Consider the following 23,848-nt stretch of genomic DNA (forward strand, 5'->3'; position numbering starts at 1 on the left):
TAAAAGACAAGGACTGTAACACAACAAAAAAAAACCCATAATGCAAAAATATCCACTAAGATAGATACTGGCAAAGTCAGAACTTCAGATAGAATGCTTGCCCTCCTCACCACTACAGTTAGTGACTAATCCCCAGTGTGATAGCATTCGGGGGTGGCGCCTGTGGGAAGTAATTATGAGCTTAGAGTCTTGAGCATAGAATCCTTTTTCTAAGGTCTTCATTAAATTGCTACAATGTTGCTTCTGTTCTATTTTTTGTTTTTTAGGCCAGGAGGCATGTGGGATCTTAGCTCCCCAACCAGGGATCAAACCCACACCTCCTGTATTGGAAAGTGAAAGTGAAAGTGAAGTCGCTCAGTCATGTCCGACTCTTAGCGATCCCATGGACTGCAGCCCACCAGGCTCCTCCATCCATGGGATTCTCCAGGCAAAAGTACTGGAGTGGGGTGCCATTGCCTTCTCCACCTGCATTGGAAAGTGAAGTCTTAACTACTGGACCGCCAGGGAAGTCCCTTTGCAGAGTTTCTATACAGGTTGCCAAGGAGGCTCACCCACCCTACCCTTTTTGCCTTGTGAGGACACAGAAGACAGCCATCTATGAACCAGCAAGCAGGCCTCACCAGACACCAAATCTGCCACCACCCGGATCCTGGACTTCCCAATATCCAGAACTGAGAGAAACAAATTTATCTTGTTTATAAGCCACCCAGTCTATGGCATTCCATCACAGCAGCCAAAACATAAGGCACCAGGAAGAATGCCCTCTAATGTAACAGGGGAGGGGGAGGAACAGGCCAGTTATGGGGATAATACTTTACATTTGTGTAGCAGCTGTGATTTACTATCTCATATATGAAGTAAGCAGGACAGGTGATTTATGAGTACTTTACAAAGGAACTAGAGCTCAGAGAGACCAGGTACTTTCCCAGGTCACACAGTCAACCATGTGGTAGAGCAAGCTTGAAAAGAAGGTATCTCTGTCAGTCCAGTGTTCTGGTCCCCATACTGCTATCTCAGTTCAGTTCAGTCACTCAGTCATGTCCAACTCTTTGCGACCCATGGACTGCAGCACACTAGGCTTCCCTTTACCTCAACAACTCCCGGAGCTTACTCAAACTCATGTCCATCGAGTCAGTAATGCCATCCAACCATCTCCTCCTCTGTCATCCCCTTCTCCTCCTGCCTTCAATCTTTCCCAGCATCAGGGTCTTTTCCAATGAGTTAGTTCTTTGCCATCAGGTGGCTGAAGTGTCGGAGCTTCAGCTATCTCAGGAGGAGATGCTATTGGCATGGCCCTAAAAGAAAATGTGGGGTTTGTCCCAGACCAACTCATCAGGATCCAAGCATGGCGAGAACAGATGGGAGGAGAAGCAGTCTCACTCTGGGAATGTCATACATGTGCATCTCCCAATACCAGAAGGTGCTAGAACAACTATTTACTCACTCATTCACTCACTCACTTCAAAGCAAAGAGTTCTGAGCACACTACTTCCTAACTGGGATATGAAACAAATCCCAGTAGGGAGGGGAGTGGCCTCTACCATCTCCTGACTAATCCTGATCTTTCAGCCTTTGACCCCATCACCCTCATGTGAACAGAAGTACTGGAACGGAATTTGCTCTAAAAGAAAGGAAACTGAAGAATGCAGGCTAGCTCAGGAGCCACGGGAGGCGGGAATCTCTTTTAGCACACACCTGAGACAGTTCAAGAAAATTTTTAAGAGTTAAGTAAGAGGATATTCATGTAGCCAAGCACGGAGTTACACTAGCAAACTGCTCTGTCTCTCCAAAACATATACCCCCTCACCACGCAAATCTCCATGAACTAAATAAAAATGGTCACAGCTCCAAGGTCACAACACCGACTTTTCTTTCCAAGTTGCTGCTGCTGCTAAGTCACGTCAGTCGTGTCCGACTCTGTGTGACCCCATAGACGGCAGCCCACTAGGCTCCTCTGTCCCTGGGATTCTCCAGGCAAGAACACTAGAGTGGGTTGCCATTTCCTTCTCCAATGCATGAAAGTGAAAAGTGAAAGTGAAGTTGTTCAGTCGTGTCCAACTCTTAGCGACCCCATGGACTGTAGCCTACGAGGCTCCTCCATCCATGGGATTTCCCAGGCAAGAGTACTGGAGTGGGCTGCCATTATGCAAAAACAAACAAACAGGGGCAGATCAAAGAATTTACTTTTCTGAAACAAGGTAACCTCTGCACAAAATATATGAGAGACAATAAAATACTGCTTAAAAAAAAAAAAAAAAAGACTAATGTCAAGTAGTGGTTGGATTTTTTTTTTTTTTTTTTCCATTTCACATTAAGGAAGGATGACCAAAGAAAGGGTTTCAGATACTAACATTACAAATCAGTGATGTAAGGAGAAAGTCAAAAGGCAAGGTAAGGGCATACAGAATCAAAGTCAAGGGTGAGAGAAACAGGAAAACAGATCTCAGTTTGAAAGGAGGAAGCACAGTCTAGTGATTGGGGTGATCTTGACCAGCTGCATGTTCCTTGCCATGGGCAGGATGGACAGCACACAGTGTGAACTGCAGCTTGAGAAGGGACAAAGGCCATGTGGGCAGCAAGCATGGAAGGAGGCATCAGAAGGAAGCTCCTGGCTTCTGAGGTCCCTTGCAACCCTAGGATGTTCCCGCAAAGAGTAACCAGCACATATCCATAGTACCATGGAAACATTAAAACACTTTATTCAGGACACTAGTAAAGTCTCTTACCTCCTGAAGCTGAGACTCTTTCTTCTTGGAAGACAAATTCAAGTGTTTTTCTAAGATGCCACAATACTTCTCTGTCTCCTTGTCATACTTCTTTTTGGCCTCCTGGCAAAAAAAAAAAAGAGGAAAAGAGAAAGAAAAAAGAAAAATAAGATGTTCCAGGAATGAAAGCAACCCGGGTCAGACTCCTTCTGTTCATCTTCACGGGTTCATCATTCCCTTAGACCCAGAAATGTGGCAGACCACCCAGATCCTACTCTTCCAATAATGCCCATGAAACCAAACAACCACACATCAATATACTGACCGTTTTGGGGGTCTACCATAGAGGAGCCACTACAATACCACAAACGAGGCAATGCCAGTATTTCACAGTGGCAGAGTCAGGACTCCGCCTTCTAAAAGCTTCAGTTGTAAGATAGAAATCTCTAGTTTATAACTCACAAGGATGTTCAAAGCCAAAGGAAGAAGAAAAGTTATCTGTAAAGCTAATCCCTGAACAGGAAGGTCTACATACACCTTAAAGGGGACAAGTCTGAACTAATGGTAGATCAAGCGTTAACCATGTTCAAAAAGCACTGTTTAATTTGGAGACCTAAACATCCTTGATGCAATAATAACACATAGGGATCTTCAAGGTAAGGAATAATTCAAAACAAAGAAGATGTTATCTTTCCAGATGTGTTCACTGCAGCAGCATTTATAATAACAAAAAAAAGCAACAGTAACATTGCTGCCTAAGAATAGAATTTGGGATAATTAAAATATGAGGCACTCAATAAACATAACTTAGAAGGCTAGCTAGTCATATGGAGGGATGCTCACAATGTAATGAAAAGTAGTGACAGCATGATACAAACTTGTTGCATCCTACAAAGAATGTGTCTACCTGCACACAAACATTAGGTGGGAAGATACTTCAGTGAAAATACTTGAGATAGGAAATGGGATAATGAGTCATGTTTTCCTCCATTAGGGAGATGTCTATTATCCTATATGGTTGCTTTCAAAATAAAAAATATATATGTAAACATTGTATTACAAGTAATAATCCCTGCTCTCCCAAAGTCACTGAGTTTCTATTCCCTATTTTACAGATAAGAAAACTTAGATACAGGAGGTTAACTTCTGTAAAAAGTTCCAGAGAGTGACAGAGCTGGAGTCTGAGCCCAAAACAAGCTGCTTCTAAGCCCACACCTGGACTTACTGTCATAGGTGGTTTCTCTTCCCTCCACATTTCAGTGGGGATGGCTGGCCAGGGGGCTGGAGGAAGCTCCACCATGGCCTGATAAACAGGATCAAATGCACTAACTGGGTGCATCACTCCTGCTTTTGACTTTTGGGGATTCCACAGGAGATACTTTTCTGCAACTCCAAGGCTGAAAAGAGGAGAAAAAAATCTGTGGCCAGATAAGGAAGCTGAAACCCCTCTTCATTTAATGATGATGTAATGTCCAAACACTCTGTGTAAGGATCCTTCAGGCACTGGAAATATAAGGCAGAAACAGCCCCACCCTCATGGTGGGGGTGTTCAAGCAGAAGGAGAAACACAGTTAACCAGGAAACAAACAGCATTATTTCAGACTGCCGCAGGTCCGTGAGGAAACAGGGTGCAGTCCCAGAGATTCTTGCAGACAGTGTTCTGGGGAGGCCTCCCTGGGGAGGGGAAGTGTGATCAAAGATCTGCTCCTAGTGAGCAGGAGGGGACTGACAAATGCAGATGGCAGAACACCCAGAGCCTAAGCGTGACGGAGACACCAAGAAACCATCACCTGAAGCGCTGACAAGCACCCGTGGCATCAGAACACCATTTATCTGGTCAACACCAAGACTCTAAGCCTCACAAAATGGGCAGAATCATCATTTACCCATTTGAGCTGGCATGTATCCATTTCTACAAATCTGAATTTTGTTTGAAAGTCTTACATACATGAAAAAACATGTAGAAGCAAGTGGAGACAAAGCCAGAGGACACATTAATCCTTCAAACAAGGAAAGGTACAGGCAAGACACTTGACTCAATGCTTTTCCTTCACAGAAATCTAGTGACTTGGAGCTGCGGTTCCAACTCTACTTAATACTCACACCACCCTTTCACCAGCCTTGTCAGCAACCCCCAAAAGGGAACCCTGTGCCAGCACAGTCCAGCTGACCAGAGGTGAGAAGAGGCCTGGGAACATGAGTCATTGACATTCTGTGACTTTCTGGCAACTTGAGCCTCCACATTCCATGCTCAAGAGGACAGCCAGAGCTTAAGGGAACAGGAAGCAGTTCCTGTCCTGAGAAAACAGCAACAAGATCTCTGGGGGCATAACTCCACTTAGATTGAGATAATGTTCTTTAGACAGGAAGGTAGTAAGACTCAGCCACTCAGGTACCAAGGCGATATTCACTGACTTCCAGAGGGTACACAGTAGTTGGCAAAATGGATCCAAGACAGAGTTAGGGTTCTGGTAATGATTCCTAACTCCCTACAAACCACTGTCCCTCCAGGACTCAATTCCCTGATCTATAAATTCAGGATGACTAGACCAGATAATGCCTCCAGTTTTCCCTTTCAGCTCAGAGACTAACAAAAAAAGCCTTAAGAACACCCACCCCATAGTAGGACTGTCAGGACTAAATGAGATAAGCCATGTCCAGTGCTTGGCAGAGCACCTGGAAACTGCTCGATAGAATTCCGTGCTGCTGATGGTGGTGGCAGCCAGGGTAGCCGCAGTGATGATGAGGTCCGGCACCTAAACCTACCTCCTTCTATCAAAACACCACTCGCTTTCCACATCCCACATCCCAGGAAGGAAACCCTTCACAGCACCCACCACAATGTGCGAGATCATATGCTTATTTACACCATTCTGTACCGGGCCTTTCTCCCTGCATGCCACAGGCAAGGCAACTACATCTGCATTCATTCTCCACCAAACAGGAATGTGGAACACAGTGCCAGGCATGCAGCAGGCTTTCATCGTATCTTATGAATGAACTGTGTATATGCAACAGAACAGCTAATACCAAATGACCTTATGACAGCATTCTGAGCACTTCATAGGGGTTCACTGATTTCTTCCTCATAATAACTCTGTAAGGTGAGCACTATCATGATCCCCATTTCTCAGTTTAGGAAAAAGAAGGTCAGTAACCACCCCATGTTTATATGTGAACAGCACAAATGGGATTTGGACTCAAGCAGCCCCACTCTGAAGCCCCCTCTCTTACATCTATTGTAGCTTCACTAGAGAACACAGCTTTGGCTGTAAGAAAAATCATCTCCCCCAAACTCAGGTATCTAAAAGTAAGGCCAGGGCTAAGCCAAGCCCATAGGATCTTCCCTACCCCAAAGCAGCCATATCAGCACAAGATTGCTCCTCATTCATAGCCTTCACTCCCTGCCACCACCCCTAGCACTCTAACTTCTGCTTCTTCAAGTAGCAACAGGTTGTTATAGCAACTGAACTGGCACCAGAGTAGGGAGGAGGATGGGTAATTTTAGCATCACACGGGCAGAGTTTGGAAACTTCCACTTGGCCACTACAGAGAACTTGCTGGCTCTGAGGTATTCCTGAATTTGCTCCCTCAGTGGCCTAGTAGAGGGATTGTTGTTTCTTTGTGTTCTTGCAAATGTACATAATTCTGTGATATACAGGTACAGTGTGGAGGTGGGGATGAGGAACAGGTATATTGAAAAAAAAAAAAAGAAAAAACAAAGGGGGAGGTATGGGAAATCATCCCCAGTGTCATCACCTTGTTCTTTGACAAGAATGAGAGAGAAGAATGTGTGTGAGGAGAAACATGTTTTGGTGAGTGGCTCTTTGCTATAAATTTTTTAATTCTTGTGTTTCTCACCATCTATAGCTCTCTGAAAAGTACCTGCTCCTGTCATGACCATCACTGACATCAGCCCAAAAGGAGTGTGCTCAGACTTCCCCTCCTCCTCCATGGTAACCATGGTAATCCCCAAAGCTGAGCCGAGGGAAGAGGCCCGAGTGAGAGGCGTCTGTGCTTGGGAGTTGAAGTGACTACTGGAAAGATGACTCAATACATGGGTCTGCTCTGCCTCTGCCTCAAAGCTCTTTAGGACCCTCCAGAGCCGCTTCCATATTGGCAGGACTGGGAGGCACAGGCCCCAAGGCCACAAAAGAGAAGGTGCTCGTGGGATCTGCACCAGTGAGAACTCAGGGAGGGGCACTGGGCATTTTCCCATCTGTCCCTGGGCCTGTTCAAAGGCCTGGACAAAATCTTAGCAGAATAAGACTTCCTTTAAATTACACATTCCTTAACATATGATGATACAATACCAATGAGCTCCAATTTCTTCATAAATGAAAACTGTAAAATTGGATGAGAAGTGCTGGAAAACTGGAAGAAAAATCTTGGCCGTGGTCCCTCCTTCAAACTAGGGTCATCCATCCCTCTGAATAACGGTGACTGACAAGAATGTCTCTTTCACGCCCTAATCATATTCATTTTCAGAAAGCAGAGGCATTTAGTTGGGGGTGGGAGAGACCACCCCTAGTTACACTTCGGTTCTGTTTTTCCTACCTACAAGCAGGCACCTCTCAAGGCCATTTCACAACTGAGTAAAATCCAGTCTCAACAAGAGGGTGACATTGCCCAAGATCCCCTGCAGGTGGCGCAAGGGGCTGCAAGGCAAAAGGCTCAGTTCATTTAAAAAAAAAAACAAACTGGAAGAAAACCTTGAAAATTCTTTTGCTTTCATTGATTCCAATGAAAACATCTTGCCCATAGGTGGGCTCTAACACTCTACTGAAGGTCAACCTGGCTGGGGCTGTCTAGTGATTTATCACAGGGCGGGAAACCCGGGAGAATCCACCTTTAAAAAAATGAGTAACAGGTTAGAATCCGCCAAGTTTCAGCGACAGTCTTTCCAGGTCAGGGGTAACAAATGCTGACCTCTGGGTTGAAGCAGTCCCACTTTTTGACTTGCACAGCATGCAATATATATTTTTTAATTATGTGCCACCAATTTTTTAAAGCTGGGAAGATTCGCATAAAACTTTGACTTTTCAGTTTCTCTTGAAAAAATGTAAAGATCTAACAACAAAGGGCTCAATTTCACGCACAGCAAAAGTGGGCTAATAAGAGGGTCCTCACATCCACAGGGGCCTATTTGCAACCCCTGTCCTAGGCCTCAGTCCTGACCTCTGCAAGCAATACAATTCCATGGTGTCCAAACACACAGGTTAACTACTCACGCAAAGGAGGCACAGCTTCCACCTCTGGATGATTTATGAACTAGCACAACACAATTAGATACCAGAACACCGCAACGACTGATCTGGGGTTGACCTTTCAGTCTTATTTCAGACACTAGGTGTTGTATTTTCCAGCCCTCCTGTCCCGAAATCCAAGAAGGCCTGCAAAATTCTCACCTTGGCAGCCCCAATCTGCTCCTTTCGAAACTTCTCCAAGGGAGTGATGAGCACTTCACTGGCGTTCTCAATCTGGAGAGGAAAAGCAGAGGTGTGGGGGAGGGGGGACATAGAAGCAGGATCAGTAAAGAAGCAGGGCAGTTCCGGCACAAAAAACTCCCCCACACCTCGGTATAAAATCTGAGTTAGCACGGTGCCTGTGTCACCTCTTTATAACACTTGAACCAACAGCACGCCAAATCAAAATTTAGTCATCGGTTCAAAATACGGTATTCTTCCTATGCATGAGTAAGACAGATTCTTTAAAAATAAAAATGAGAACCTTTAAAAACGTAAGCAACCACACTGAAGGCAGAGCGGAACTGGTGACAGAGTAGGGTCTAAATTTCAAGCTTCAGCTGACATCTTCTTGCAAATGCTCATTCAGCCAAGTTATATTTAAGTAGATATATTCAACCCTAAATCTAAGTTAACCCTCCCTCCAAAAAAAAAAAAAAAACCCACCTTTGGTGACATAAAAACCATCCAAGACTGATTCTATGTAGCCCTCCCTACCAGTTCTGGACTGGGATCAAGACACTCGGGCCTCCTGGCTGCCTTTCAACTTAATCTCCCTGTGCTCACCCCCTCAGGTCCCGCCCTCCAACCACAGAGTCACCTGAAAGTGAAAGTCGCTCAGTCATATCCGACTCTTTGCGACTCTGTGGACTGTACAGTCCATGGAGTTCTCCAGGCCAGAATACTGGAGTGGGTAGCCTTTCCCTTCTCCAGGAGATCGTCCCAACCCAGGGACTGAAACCAGGTGTCTCACATTGCAGATTCTTTACCAGCTGAGCCACAAGGGAAGCCCAAGAATACTGGCGTGGGTAGACGATCCCTTCTCCAGTGGATCTTCCCAACCCAGGAACAGAACTGGGGTCTCCTGCATTACAGGCAGATTGTTTACCAACTGAGCTATCAGGGAAGCCTTGTCACCTGATTGCACCTCAAATGGACCAAACCTTCCCCACTTCCTAAACTCTGCATTTGGTTGTTCTTTTAGACGTTCTGTTTCCAAATTCTTGTGCGGACAACTCATTACTTCTTGCAATTCAGTTTTCAGCTTAAATATCACCTCTTTAGGGAGGCTTTCTCTACTGCCAAAGTAATCCAAAGAAACTTCCCACCACCTCCCCAAGCATTTTCTTCAGAAGATGTAGACTAGCTGAAGCTCTCTGTTTCACCATTACAATATACGCACATACACGCCACTGTCTTATAAATGCTCACTTGTCCACCATCATGCCACTCACAGAAGACTGCTGAAACAAAGGAACACTCAAACCTTTTCAACAATTAAATAAATGAATGAACTAGTTCTTGGTTGGCTGCCAACTGTGTGACCACGGGCAAAACATTTAACCTCTCTGGGCTCTAATTTCCTCATCTGCAAAATAAGTGGGGTGAATTGTTCCAGCTCTAAGATTCTATGGTCTTTTCTAAGGCAGCACGACATTTTACAATCTCTCCTTTAAGTCATTCACTGCTCACTCGTCACTCAACTAATTATTTCAGGAATCTCATCACAACAAAGCATTATTTTTCTAAATCACATGCCTATCCATTGCAATGAAACTAACGGAGTAAATGCCAGAAGCCATAGATGGAGACAGCAAAGAACTAACCACACAATGTGAAGGGGAGAAGGTGGCAGGTCTCCAAATTCATTGCCGTTTGCCTTTTTCTCACTTTTGAGAGCATTTCTGTTATAATATTTTAACTCTAGAGTGTTTCAATACTGTTTAACTTGCTTGATTTATACTGTCATTTGGCTCACTTATTTCATCTTTTCCACAAATCAAGTATAAGTTTCAAACTCACAATCGTGCTCAGAGCCCCTAAGCCAGTGGTTCTCAATGTTAACTGAAAGCTAGGCTCACCTGAGGAATTTTTAAAATTCCCAGTCTCCAGGCCACGCTCCAGACCAATAAATCAGAAACTCTGTACCTCATTCCACGCATCAGTATCTTTTAAACTCCCCAAGTTGTTCCAATGGGCCTCCATGGGGGAGAATCCAGCCCTCACTAGATGCTAAATATACAAAAGCCCTAATTTCCCACCTGGGAATCAGGATACCCAAGTCCTTGTCCCAGTGCCTGCTACTGCATGCTACCAGTCTTCAGGACACCTCACTTTTTTATCTGTCAAATAAGGGGCTGTACACAGTAAGGAATAAGGTCCATATGGATCTAAGATTCTATGACTATATAATTTCCACTCAGTTCTAAGCACTAAGCTAATATGGGAACACAGTAGCCCCTTCTTCACCCTTCAACAACTCATACTTCCAATGGGACTCAAATAGATGCAGTGACTACCAAGACACTCCACATGCAAATCAGAGGCAGGAACTGGACATTCAGAAAATACAAAGGATGGCCAGGAAGACTTCCCAAGGAAGGTACAGCTTTACCAGGCTAAGCTGAACTGAACACAAAGTTGTCACAAGGGGAGGAGGTTAAGGAAGGGGCTTGCGACGGCCAGATACTCGTATGCAGACAGCAGAAACTCGACTCACTGACATTAATAAGAAAATTGCAGAGGCAAGCTGAAAAGTATAATCCAGTCATTATTCCCTTAGCCCAGACCATAGCAATCTGCAGAGTATTCATCAGGATTTGCTTGCCACACCCCCCACCCCCAAATAACAACTCCGCCAAGAACCAGACTCAAAAGAATCACTTCCCTTTCTGAGGCACTAGCACGTGCACAAACACACAAGCTTTGCTGTGCTTCCACCCACCACCCTCCTGACTCTGGTTCAAGAACCCAGCAGGGAGCAATCAAGGCAAACAGTGTCTCTCTCCACAGAGCAGAAAGTGACAGACTTCTGCTCTGGTTGAAGTTTTAAAGAAACACCTGCTTCTTTGATATCACTCACACTTGGGTTTGAATCCAGACTGTGCCACTTATTAACTGGGTGATTTTGGTCATATTACTTTACAGATGTAAATCTCAGTATCTTCATCTGGACAATGGGGATGATAAAGGTTCCACTTCACAGAGTCATCATGAGAGTTAAAATAGAAAATGCATGCCTACATAATGTCTTTGTAGAGCTTGTGAACTGAATTGCATCCCCTCCAAAATTAACACACTGAAGCCCTAACCCCTATTAAATTAAACAAGGAGGCCATTAGACTGAGGTGGCTCTAATACCTTAGCAGCCTACATATGCAAACTAAAACCCAAGGCTTTAAGTCCCTCAAGGTTAAGAAACTGAAATCTAAGAAAATGAAACTAATCACAAACAACTAGACTTTTCCAAATAAGGAAACCACTTAAGCTATAGCCAATCAAATAATTTCCTTCCTTTGCTTCCACATCTGCTATATAAAAGTCTCTGCCCTGTGTCCTGTTGATGGGGTGCTCCTAACCATTTATGGGTTGGTTCTGCCCAATTTGAACCAATTTTTGTTCAAATAAACTTAAAAATTTAACAAGCCTCAGTTTACCAACACTCACAATGTGGTAATACTGATTTTGAGAGATGGAGCCTTTGGAGATAATTAGGTCATGAGGATAGACTCCTCGTTATGGGATTAATGACCTTGTTAGAAGAGGCAGGAGAGCGGCTCCGACCTTTCTCTGCACTGTGAGGAAACAGCAAGGAGGCGGCGGTCTGCAAGCCAGGAAGAGGGCCCTCGCCAGGAACCAAATCAGCCAGCAACTTAATCTTGGACTACCAGTCTCCACAACTGTGAAAAATAAATGCTTGTTGTTTAAGCTACTCAGTCTATGGAAATTTGTTACGGCAACCTGAGCAGACTAAGACAGTACCTAGTCCTGAAACCACTGACTGTTAGTATGGGAAGAGAAACAAATGCTCATGGATGACTCTCCTCTGTGACACTGCGGCCTAGAGATAAGCCCACCTGGGGACGAATCCAGCATGCAGCTTCATTCCTAATATCTTAGGAATAAGAGGGAGGCCCAAAAGAGCTTCTTGTGAATGCAAAAATCCCTCATCTGTGAATGCTGAACGACATCAGAATAAATCCTCATACAAAAGATATCTCTTAGAAACCTGGAGATCAGGGTTTGATTCCTGAATTTGCATACTGCCTCTCTTTGAAAAGCTTCTTATAGTTCCTATCATTTACTAAGTACCCATTGACTGGGTGCCTACCAACATGACAGGCACTGTGTTAAGTGCCTTATAATTAACAAAAGAGAGCTCTTGGATGAATTTAGTAAGGTGAGGAGAAGGAGAGCAGGGCAGGGCACTTTCATTCTCATCCTGCCAATAAGGGATCTGAGTTAAATTCAAAAGATTTATTTCATCTAAAAGTTAAGTAATTCAAAAGATCCACCCTAAGTCATATACTTTATATACATATATGTGTGTGTGTGTGTGTGTACACACACATATACACACACACACCTTATAGTGAATCTTTAGGAGGGTAACTATGTGTTTCTAAGTTACGCATGGTAAACCTTTAATATTTACAAAAGGCTTCAAAACCCAGCAAGGATGAGAAGATGAGGTTTGCTCATGAGCCTAGAGCACTCCAGTGGCAGAGCCTGGACTCAACCCCGTTCTTCTGGTAACAAACCCTGTGCTCCCTCAATGATCACACTGTCCATGACCAAGGGCAACCCAGCCATACTCACCATTCGTATCCGTTCATCTTCAAGATTCCTGAGGACAGTGGCAAACTCCTGTAAAGACCTTGCTGGAAAAGAGAAAGGGGTTGTGAGGTGGAAGTAGAGTGAAAGGCTCTTGGAAACCCTTCCAGATACAGCTATTATGTTATGGACTAAAATCCCTTGGCATGTGTAGAGGCCTAAAGACAACTCTTCCCAAGGCTCCCCTTGTCTTTTCATCACTAACCATTAAGGATGACCCCAAAATGCAGGATAATCCACTGGGAACTCAAGCTGGGGAAGGGTTTCCTTCAAGGAAAAGGCCTGCCTGTTCCTGAGAGTACCCAGGACTGATGGGATGCTAGCCAGCTCCCAGGCTGATGGGGTAGAGTTCTTCTCAGGAGTTCAAGGATTTCCTGCCCAGGATTCAACCTCTGCAACCTTTGTTGTGGGGCTGCGTCAGAACCCAACCTTTTCTTTGCACCAGAGTTAAACAAACAACGCCGCTGGCATTGGAAGCCACCTCTCTGCCTTGGGTTCCTCCTCTCTGAATCCTCAAGCCCCTTATTATTGCAACACAGTTGGCAGCGTAGCAGTCAGACGTAGACAGTCTCTTTCACTGAAATTATTCCAAACGCAACAAGCATTGCACACAATAGCCCTAAGGATACTGGAGACATTCATGTATTGTTGGGAAAAGCATTCATATATTCAGGCATTACAACAATGATATGTTTTCACTGCTCGCAGCTATCTCCCAATTCCCTCTGCTCATCCCCAGATTCTGATGCTCTGTAAGCCAACAGGGACTCCATAAGCATTTGGTGACTTAATTCAATGTAACTCGCTCAACTCCTGCTCACTTAATGGATTCAACCAATACACCCAATGGAAGAATAAGGTGTAGAGACTAGGATCTGGCAAAGACAGGTGTCTTGACATTGCAAATCCTCTGTGCTCAGTGGTGCCCACAGAAGATGGACAGGAGATGGTGAAGAGAGGCACAGTGCAGTGAGGGAATAAATGGGAACCTCCGCTCTCAGTCTATTTGCTAAGGAAAATGCAAGGGGTAGGTGTTGGGGTGGGGGGGGGCGGGTCGGGGGGGCAGTGAATGATGCAGACACCCAGCTTCTCTCCACATCCAAAGGCAAGGACAGCTACACAGCCCCAGCCAACTGCTGCCAGGGCAGAATGAAAGGTCGGCTTCACAGGCTCCCCAATTTTTAAAGAAGCTGAAAAACTGGAACTTGACACGAATTCAATTTATACGGTAATTCGGTTTTTAAAAATGAGTGTCCAAGAAAACATGTCTGCATTAGGACCTCTGACCTAGCTCTTCTCCCATCTCCCCATGTTCTGCTTTTGCTCTAATCCTAAGGTACCACATTTGGAATTAGAGGAAGAATGTCATGAAGCCAGCCAGAAGCAGCATGCTAGTGGAGGGTGGAGACAGGAGCCCCACCACAAACCTTCCCATGCCCTCCTACAGGCCAGAGGCAGAGAGGCAATCCCAGGACTCCGAGGAAAAGCCCAGGAGAGCCCGAGGGCCCCTGATACTCACTTCACTCTGCTGGCTCTACTCTTAATATTGACTTCTTAATTTATAACACTTACATACTCTCTGTTCCAGGGGAAAGACCCAGTGAGGACGATGAAAGTGTCGTGAACAGTGCACTTTTTACATTCTTACATGTGGTTGTGACTTACCTATACACATTTCATCATCTGTTTCTGCGTCTCCTATGCACTGAAATTTAAATTCATTTAAGGAATCTGCAAACTTCCGCTTCGCTGAAGACAAATCTAGCAAAAACAACAAAAAAAAGAAAGTAAAAAATGTGAATTACTGAGATAAATCTGCTTTCATATTTACTGCACTTTTCAGTCCTTGTAGTACAAAAAGCAGCTAAATCTGTTCCTGAGTCCATCTCAGAGCACAAAATAACGTCAATTCAAAACAGTAAATAACTGTTTATAACATGAAATAGCTGATTTGCTTCACAAGTCAGTACTTCTGCTACATTTGCTTTAACAAGTCTGGCCCTCTCTCTCTTAATTCCTCAAGCTACACAGCAAGTCCTGTCATCTCCACTTGATACAGGTGGGAATCCACTTGCCTAAAAATGTCAGGGTCAGAGCCCACATTAGGATCTGTTCAGCCCTGCTCTATCACTGACCCTCCACATGGTCAGTGAAGCTGCCCTCATGTCAGACTCAACAATACGCACCCCAGTCTAACACACACGACAAATAGGCATTAGGTGGGAGCTGGCAGAAAGGGCTTGGAACTGCACAGGAGCACCCGAACCTCCTCTTCTGACTCAAGGACACGCAAGGCCTGAGTTCTCAGAACCCTCTGGGCTCCCCTCAGAGGAGAGCAGCCGCCAGCCTGTCAAAGCTCTGCCTGAACCAGATAGTTCCCTGGGTGACCTCGTTCCACCACTGCCAGGAGAACAAAGCCCTGGCAATGTTCTGAGCTGGGGTAAAAAACGCACCCCACACATGGTATCGATAAAGAAAGCTCTCAGAGGCCCTTGTCAAATTTTAAAAACAAGCTTTCATTTAAGACAGTAATAAAAACCAATGACCCTTCCGGAACCCTCAGCTTCTGTTAAGGGTATAAACCACCGAGGTACCTTTAAGTGGCCTGACGGACAAGGCTGCTCGGCACAAATGTGCTTAACTTAATTCCATGTGCAGCCTTCCTGCAGATTAGGCTAATCATTCAAATTACCCTCGGACATGTTTCCCTCATTGAAGGGGAAATGGCATTATGTTCAAATTCCCAGAGGAGGGAAATATGAGGCATAACTGGCAGTGAGGTCTGGCTTTCATAAGGTACTAGGGGGAGTCAGGGGCGAGGGAGGGTTCTAGCTTCACAGATCAACACAGCCTTCTGGAATAAAAGCATCCATGATACTCAGCACTTCTTTTTTAGTTCCTAAATTTGTCCCTTGAGGTTAAGGGTCATGCTTTTTTCCATCTACTGGCTTGGTTTGTTTCCTCTCCATGTACTGGGCACTGTACCCTGCTCAGTACGTGCTAAATAATGTGTGTGTGGCAGGGGTGGGGAGAGCTATATACAAATTCAACCCCCAGTGGTGAGCTCGCCAAATCCAGTGTTCACCCCAAGCAATGGAGCCAGGTGGGCTGTCCTGCTATTCTTGGGTCTGAGGCTCAGACCACTGCATGGTTTCCAGGGGCTCCTGCTCAGGGCTGCCCTCCCAACCTCAGCTCATATGACACGGGTCCCAAGCTACCTATGCCTTGTGCAAGGCCCACTACTCATCACCAGAAGAAGAAGGCATGGAGCAGAGGAGAACACAGGAGCCAACGGCCAGCAGTCTCTGATTCAGTCACTTTAATGGAATGGTTCTTGGCCAAAAGTATAAAGATTCTGGCAGAGAAATCTCTCAGGGCATCTCTTAAGATTGGCCAACCCAGGCTGAGAATATCCCCAAGAACACACATCACTCCCTGGCAAGTCAAGAAAGAAACAGATGCATCTGAAAGAACACTGTGGGGAGGACAGGGGTGCCAACAGTCAGGCAGGAAGAAAATGAGGAAGAATAATGTTTCTAAGTAGAAGACAAAGCTCTTCATGCAGTGCACGGAATGTGGGCAGGTGGTACTCAGTCTAGGCTTTGCCAGAATGTTTCTCTGATCAGGATTCACAGATAAAGGCCTGAGCAAAGAATAAGAACAGGACTGCTTCTCTATCCACTCAGCAACCCTCCTGTGCCTCTCCAACAGGGCAAGTGAGACTCAAGCTGGACCCTCTTCTCAACAAGGTAGAAGAAAGGTGAAAAGTCAGCCAGGCTTGGGAAAGCTCCCAAACAGGCACCTGAAAAGCCCTGCTGCCAATGAAGATTGAGCAGTGGCTAATGATGCACAATGGGGCCTTCGTGGGGCCTTCCTCGGGAGGCCCATGGAACCAGAAACAAGCCTGTAAGGTTACAATCAGAGTGTGACCCGACTTCTCTGTGTGGTGACACACAGCACACCCCACCACAGCACACCCCGCGAAGTGCTGTGGGCCCCACGAAGCTGATAAAGAGGCTGGTCCCCTGGATGGGAGATTAGGTAATGAGTCCTGGTATGGAGTCAGTACTGGGCTGTGGGCCAGGAAGGACAGCTGGGTAGAGTGAGAAGCCCAGTCATCGGAATCTGAAAAGAAACTCACCACGGGCTTGAATGACACGTGCCTGAGAGAGAACTCTCCGTGTAAAGGTACAGTGAACACTGCTGTTTCCCGGTTCAGCATCTACTCCCAGCCTTTGGAACAGCATTTCCAGCTCAACTACGAGAACCTCTCTTCTCCACTGGCATTACATGGGGTCCTGGTTCTACACACTGGTCAACCCCTTCCCCAGCCCCTGGCCCTCACCTCAACCTCTGCCGCTCCTGGATTCACGTTTTAGCTCCATCACTGACCGGCTATGTAACTAACCCTGGGTTAGTCATAACGTCTCTAACATCTCACCTAATGTAAGTCATCATCCTCTGGGTGAGGAGACCCACCTAAGCTGTAGGGCTGCCAGGAGACCCACTGAGACACACAGGGTAAGCGCTCTGTAGGCTGTCAGCTTCTGTTCTAGGCAGGGCTGGGCTAGCCTTCCTTAATACATTAGTCCTCCCGAAACAGGACCCAGGAAGGGAAGCACAATTACCTGTACTGAGAGAGGGAGATGTGAAGGGACTGACCAAAGCGCACACGACCTCTAAGACGCGGATCTGCAACTCTACCAAGCCCTCTGAACTGAGGCCCCTGGGGCACAGTGCACTGGTCCACCCCATTAAGATCAACTCCTCTCTGTTACCTGGGACAATGCAGAGAACATCAAAAAGAGAACACCCGAAAGCCACTGCTTCTTGGCTACTGCCACCCAGACAGGGTGCTGGCCTCTTGTATAGGCGATCACGCTGGACATGCAGCTGCACAGACACTTCTTTCTGCTGCCTTCGTTCTGATGCGTGCAGGAATCTCACACACACATTTCAGTACAAGGAGAGAAGGCAGGGAGGCTGGTGTTGGCGCTGGGTGCATGCCAAGCTTCGTGGCACCCTGCTCATATAACCCCACTGTTTCATGTTCAGGCAGCGCGAGACACAGCAAGGAGCCAAGCAGAGGCAATAATATTTACTTTTCAGAAACATCTGTTGCTAGAAAGGCAGAACGCTGGCCAGAGCAGAGGGAAGGCGTGACTGGCAGCCTCTGGGGAGGACAAGGATCTGCTTTACAGAGTAAGTAGGCTCTGCCGCTGAGTGAGGAGACCAGGCAGCGAAGGGACGAGGAAGCAGCTGGAAGTCGGGGCCCTGACAGGCTGCTCCGAAAGCTGCTGCTCACTAGCGAACCAAAGGAAACTGCCCTTCTCTTCCTGGAGATGCCACAGCAGATACTAACTCCCCAGAGATTAAGAGAGCAAGCCAAGTATAATCCTTTCTTTCACTGAAACAGGTAGGTATATCCTAACTTCTTAAGTTAGTTTATATAAGTTTTACCAGTAATAGCACAAGACAAGCCATTTCCTTTTGCTCCTGGGGTAAAACAACACATATGAGCACATGAACACACAGGCTTACACACGTGTACATAATGAAGAACTCAAGTAACCTCACAGTATGTTTATTATCGGTGCATCTGATCTCCAAAGTTAGCAAGACTGGATATAACTATGCTTAAAATGCTCTGCTACTCTGTCACTGTCCCTGGACCTAGAAACTGGTCCCAACGGCCGAGGGAAGCACTTGCCACAGGATTAACCTCTCGGCTGCTTACAAGTGCTGTTCTCGTGTGTACAACACCACCAAAGTCCCCAGGCCTGGTTAATCTCTCCCTTCTCTGAAAGCCAATTATACTTACTCTCTGCACCCCATCATACTGCATTTAAAATGATTCATGAGTGATTCTGAATTATAATGCACAATGAGTGTGTAGGACAGGGCTGGACAAGGTGGCCCTCAAAACCTGTTGCATCGATCTGCTTGGCCAAAGAAACACAAGTTGGTTTGTGTAGAATGTCAGATTCTTTAGATAAGAGGACCGACATTGAGAGCCGAGAGGAGGACATGAGCCCCAGAGAGGTTGCAGCTTTCCCTCAGAAGCATCACTCTCAGGTAAAGCTCAACACTTTCAAAACGAAATCCTCTCTTCTCTCCTACCGGCTCCCCAAAGAGCCAACCACAGGCCCCTTCCTGTGTCCCTACTTAGACAAAGGGCACCACCATTCAGCATGCCACACAGGTCAGAGACAGACACCCGCGTGGTATCTTTGGCAGCAATTGCTGTCCTCAAGTCTGTCCATTTGGCTTCCTGCGCATTTGAGTTCTGCACACTCCTGCATCAACACCAGCAACCTGTAAACCAAAACCCCCATTGCCTGGATAACTGAAACTGCCCCTTCCTCGTCTCCCAACTTTGTCCCTCCAATGGCTCTCCACCCAACCATGCCAGCTCCAGCAGTGAACCCTGCAATGGCTTCCCAGAGCTCTAAGGACACAGACCAAAGCCCCCCCCCCCGCCCGCCCCCGACCCCCACCCCCACGCCCACACACCAAGGCCTAAAAGGTTCTACAGGATCTGGGCTGCCACCTTATCTGCTTAGGGTCTCCCAGAATGGTAAGTTTCGTAAGATTGATGACTGTGTTCCTTCATGTTCACCACTGCATCCTGAGAACCTAGCACAGTGACTGGTTGAGAGAGGGTGTCACTGAAAGAACAAAGGGAGAGAAGAAACGGGCCACTCCATAGATCATCACACTCATCAAAGGTGATATTCCCAATTTTATGCTTGATGAGTGAAGGAAAAAAAAAAGATTAGGTACATTAGGTGAAACTTTCCAACTATGCAAGTCTGGTCAGAGCTTACCACGTAAGAATGTGATTACTATTAACATATAGCCACTTGCCCTGACACTGTCCATTAAGGAAGATTCCCACAGAACTGAAGAAAGAGATGCCAGCAAGCACATAAAACAAAACCTTCTCTATACCAAGTGACCAGGAAAATGAGCTACAAACATGGTCACTGTTGGTCACAGCCAGGTGTCCCTTTTCAGCCCCAGCACATCCCCACGCCTGGAGCTAACACAGGTGAAAGCAGAATTCCCAGTGACTCTTCTCTTTTCCCATATGTGGACAAGCTGAGAACACATTCTACCAAAAACTGTGCTTGGAGAGAGGCATTTCCCCAAGTCACACGTGGCATTTTAAACTGAGTTCTATTGCTTAATTTGTAAGAAAAGCAAGTGACGTCTCCTTGTTCAAGGCCATTCTACAGCCTGAACTCTGTATTATGACATAGGCAAAAGGAAACAGACCATGTTCAAATACACTTGACTAATTTCTGTGATGTGCAGTCTTGCCTATAGCTTCTGGGTGGCAAGCGACTATGTCAGGGGAGCTGTGCCAAGACTCACAGAGAAACAACAGGGCCAATCTTCATCCTGTCCCACTGATGAAGACACCGCGAGAGGAGGGAAGTGTCCAGTGGATGCTCAGTCAGCAAATGGAGAGAGGGGCCCTATCCTCCGTGGGGGAGGAACTGTCCTAATACATTCCAAGAACCTCTCTTGGTCTCATCCATTCAAGCCTAAGACATGGAGGGGAAGGGTTGGAGGGCTGAAGTCACCACCAGTGTCCTGCATTCTCTCAAACATGGCTGAGAAGACTCGGAAAACCTCTCACCTCTCCAGATGATGATATGCCCACCACCCACATCAGTCACAACACAGCTCACAATCTGCATTCTGAGTACACATCTGCATGTTTTCCTAAGGCCATTGTCCCTAAAACTGTATATCTTAAATGAGGCCATAGCCAGCACTGACTCTGGAGAATTTATTTTTCCAACCAGAGCACTAAAGCTAATGAAATTTTCAGGGTTGATTTTTAAAATGAAATCAAAAAGAACAAAGAAAGGTGTGTCAACCTTTTCCAGATGAGGTTTCTAATTCCATCTACATGAAAAGATCATTCAAGGAAAATGCGGAAGATCCAAATTCACCTTTATGTAAATCAAAACAACTTTAAATATATTATTTATTGGATACTTTACTATGTAACATGTACCTACTAAGCAATTTAAATCATTTCATCCCTACAACCATTGTACTGAACATGTGTTATTACTCCCATTTTCAAATGGGTAAACAGATTCAGAGGGGTTAAATAACCTGTCACAACCACATAGTTAATAACTGGTAGTCTAAGAACCTGGTTCCTCTGATGCCCAAATTCTTAACTATTATACTATAATGCCTAATTTACTCAAATATTTGAGAATCCAATAGCAATGTACTCAAAGAAATAAAAAGATGGCATGTATCTATTCCATATCCTTGAGAATACAATTTAGAAGGGTCTACTCAGTGCTATGGTACAGAATCCACCTGCCACCACAGGAGGCACAAGAGACATGGGTTTGATTTCTGTGTCAGGAAGATCCCATGGAGAAGGAAATGGCAACAAGCTCCAGTATTCTTGCCTGGAAAATTCCATGGACACAGGAGCCTGACAGGCTATAGTCCATGGGGTCACAAAGAGTCAGACACAACTGAGAGACTGAGCATGCATACATGCACTTAATGTATACAAATTTATACATTAAAGCAGTGCATGCTAAGGCAAAAAAATAGCCACAGAAGTGTAAAAGGGATATTATTTAAGCTGGGGCCATGGGAGGAGGCTCCCCAGGGGGGAAAAAAAGAAGTGGCATTTGAAGTGTACTTTAAAAGTTTAGTACTATCTGAATATCTAGAGATGGGAAGAGGTGCACGGCAGGGGAGAGAGACATACAAAGGTATTCTAGAAGTAGGAAGGGGAAGCAAAGAGAGACAAAAGCAGAGGACCTACCCAGAAATAGCAGGGAGCTCAGCTTGAAGGATATAAGACTAGGAAGAGAGCTTTGAATCAAACTCTGCAAGAAACGAATGCCAAGCTAAGGAATTTGAACTTCATCCCCAAGAAAATGGAAACCAGATTTTTATACAGAAGAGAGACTAGATCAACTTAAACACTGTTTAAGCCTTTCACTGAGAGGCTAGCCCAGAACTTAGTTTGGGAACTTCTACTCTGACGTTCCATCCCATTTCACTCAAGAACAAGCAACCACAGTCAAGAGGCTTTCTCCCTGTGGTATAACACCTCTCAAACTGGACACTGGTGCACAGGCCACCCAGTCTGGAGACAACAAGACCGTGAGGAATTCAAAGAAACTCTGCTCCTTACTAAAACCTCCAAGTTCAGGTCCAAATATGAGGGGTCAGTAGCATCATCATTCCATATACATAATAACAGCTGACTCTTGAACAAGATGGGGCTTCTTTGATAACTCAGTTGGTAAAGAATCCACCTGCAATGCAGGAGACCCGGGTTCAATTCCTGGGCCAGGAAGATCTGCTAGAGAAGGGACAGGCTATCCACACCAGTATTCTTGGGCTTCCCTTGTGGCTCAGCTGGTAAAGAATCTGCCTGTAATGTGGGAGACCTGGGTTCAATCCCTGGGTTGGGAAGATCCCCTGGAGAAGGGAAAGGGTACCCACTCTAGTATTCTGGCCTGGAGAATTCCATGGACTGTATAGTCCATGGCGTCGCAAAGAGTCCGACACGACTGAGCGACTTTCGCTTTCGCTTGAACAAGATGGGGGTTAAAAACATACAACTTACAGTTGTCCCTTCATATTCACAGTCCTCCCTTCATATTCACATTTCTTCCACATCTGCAGATTTCAAGCAACCACAGATCATGTAGTAGTAGTATTTGCAATTGAAAAATATCCACATACAAGTGGATCCACATGGTCTAAGGGCCAACTGTATATACAAATGATTCATACAAAGACATCTGTATTTCCCAAGTGCTAATTAGCTTTACCTCATAAAAATATTGAGAGTTTAAGTGATGGGAAATTAAGGACTAACTGAATGACAGTGCATATCACATAGCAGGTGCTCAATGAACATTTGCTAATCAATTATCATTATGTTAAGTGATTCAGCATCAGATCTACAATGTGCAAAAATTAATAAAAATAAGTGAACTCTAATTAAAATAAAGTCGGAAGGCCAGAAGGGCAAGCTCTCATGCCCTACAAAGTTAGCAAAGCTCAAGAAGAAAAAGACTTCCTCTTCTTGCCTGGCGAAAGCTTAGCCAACGAGAGACTGTCACAACTCAGCCAATGAAAACCCACTATACTTTAAACTCTCAATTCCTCCATAGCATTGTTTACTACAGCCCTCCCAGCGTTCTTTTCCCCTCTTTGAAAAAGTTCTCTTCTCCTTGCTGTATTGGGACTCGTGTGTAGCTCACCATGGTTGTAAACTCCAAAATGCAAATCTTTGTTGATTCTGAATCAACCCACTTTTGCTGGAGAAGTAATTGTCAGCCTATCTGTGTTAAGATTTTGGTGGCTTGTATGGGGATCCAGAGAAGACCCCAATGACTCCAAGGCTGGTGAGCAAACAGATGTGGTACCCACTTGATGTCCATTGTTGCTCACTGCTTTTCTCACCAACCCTGGGGTTTAAGACTAAGTTTTTCCTCCTCTCTCCATCCAAATCCAAGCGTCTGCTCTCTTTGTGTTTTGAAGTTCTCCAGGTTTTACTTGAAATCTATTTTAAGGCCTCATCCTTTCTTATTAGGTCTTGTTTCTGATAGGCCTTATTCTATCAATATATTCAAGTACTAGCCTGACATTTCAGCCTGATTTCTAGGCTGTTACAATTCAAACTGTGCTGGTCTTCCATTCATTTCTTTTGGAACAGGGCTGCTTCACTGGACCTGTGCCACTTGAGCCATTGGCCTGATTCCTTTTGAAGCAGGAGCTATTCTACTGGAACTGTGCTGTTAAGCCTTTGATGTAACTCCTTGGGGACTAAACTGCTCTAGTGGAACTATGTGTTACATCTTTGGCTTGACTCCTTCAGAATTAGGCTGTGTCATTAGAGCTGTGCTGTGCAGGCTTCAGCCTGGCTCTTCCAGGACCAGACTGTTCCCTTAGGATTGGCTGGTATTAGGCCTGCATGCTATTTGAGCTGTTTAGGAAAGATCTGGGGCAAGAGGAGAAGGTGGTGACAGAGGAAGAGATGGTTGGATGACATCACTG

The 23,848-nt window shown here is 45.4% G+C and overlaps 1 protein-coding gene across 4 annotated transcripts in view; it reads right to left on the bottom strand.

Annotated features, from left to right (window-relative positions):
- Positions 1 to 23,848, bottom strand: part of ARHGAP26 (Rho GTPase activating protein 26) — a 473,410-nt gene that overhangs the window by 331,161 nt on the left and 118,401 nt on the right. For all 4 annotated transcript variants that reach the window (XM_027546098.1, XM_027546101.1, XM_027546099.1 and 1 more), the window contains exons 2-5: positions 14,450 to 14,545; positions 12,770 to 12,831; positions 8,114 to 8,185; positions 2,727 to 2,828 (exon numbers count right to left, since the gene is read on the bottom strand). In XM_027546098.1, coding sequence (XP_027401899.1) covers positions 2,727 to 2,828; positions 8,114 to 8,185; positions 12,770 to 12,831; positions 14,450 to 14,545 — 332 coding nt within the window. The remainder of the gene's footprint in view (positions 1 to 2,726; positions 2,829 to 8,113; positions 8,186 to 12,769; positions 12,832 to 14,449; positions 14,546 to 23,848) is intronic.

This window comes from Bos indicus x Bos taurus, chromosome 7, assembly GCF_003369695.1.
Source record: "Bos indicus x Bos taurus breed Angus x Brahman F1 hybrid chromosome 7, Bos_hybrid_MaternalHap_v2.0, whole genome shotgun sequence".
Taxonomy (NCBI): Eukaryota; Metazoa; Chordata; class Mammalia; order Artiodactyla; family Bovidae; genus Bos; species Bos indicus x Bos taurus.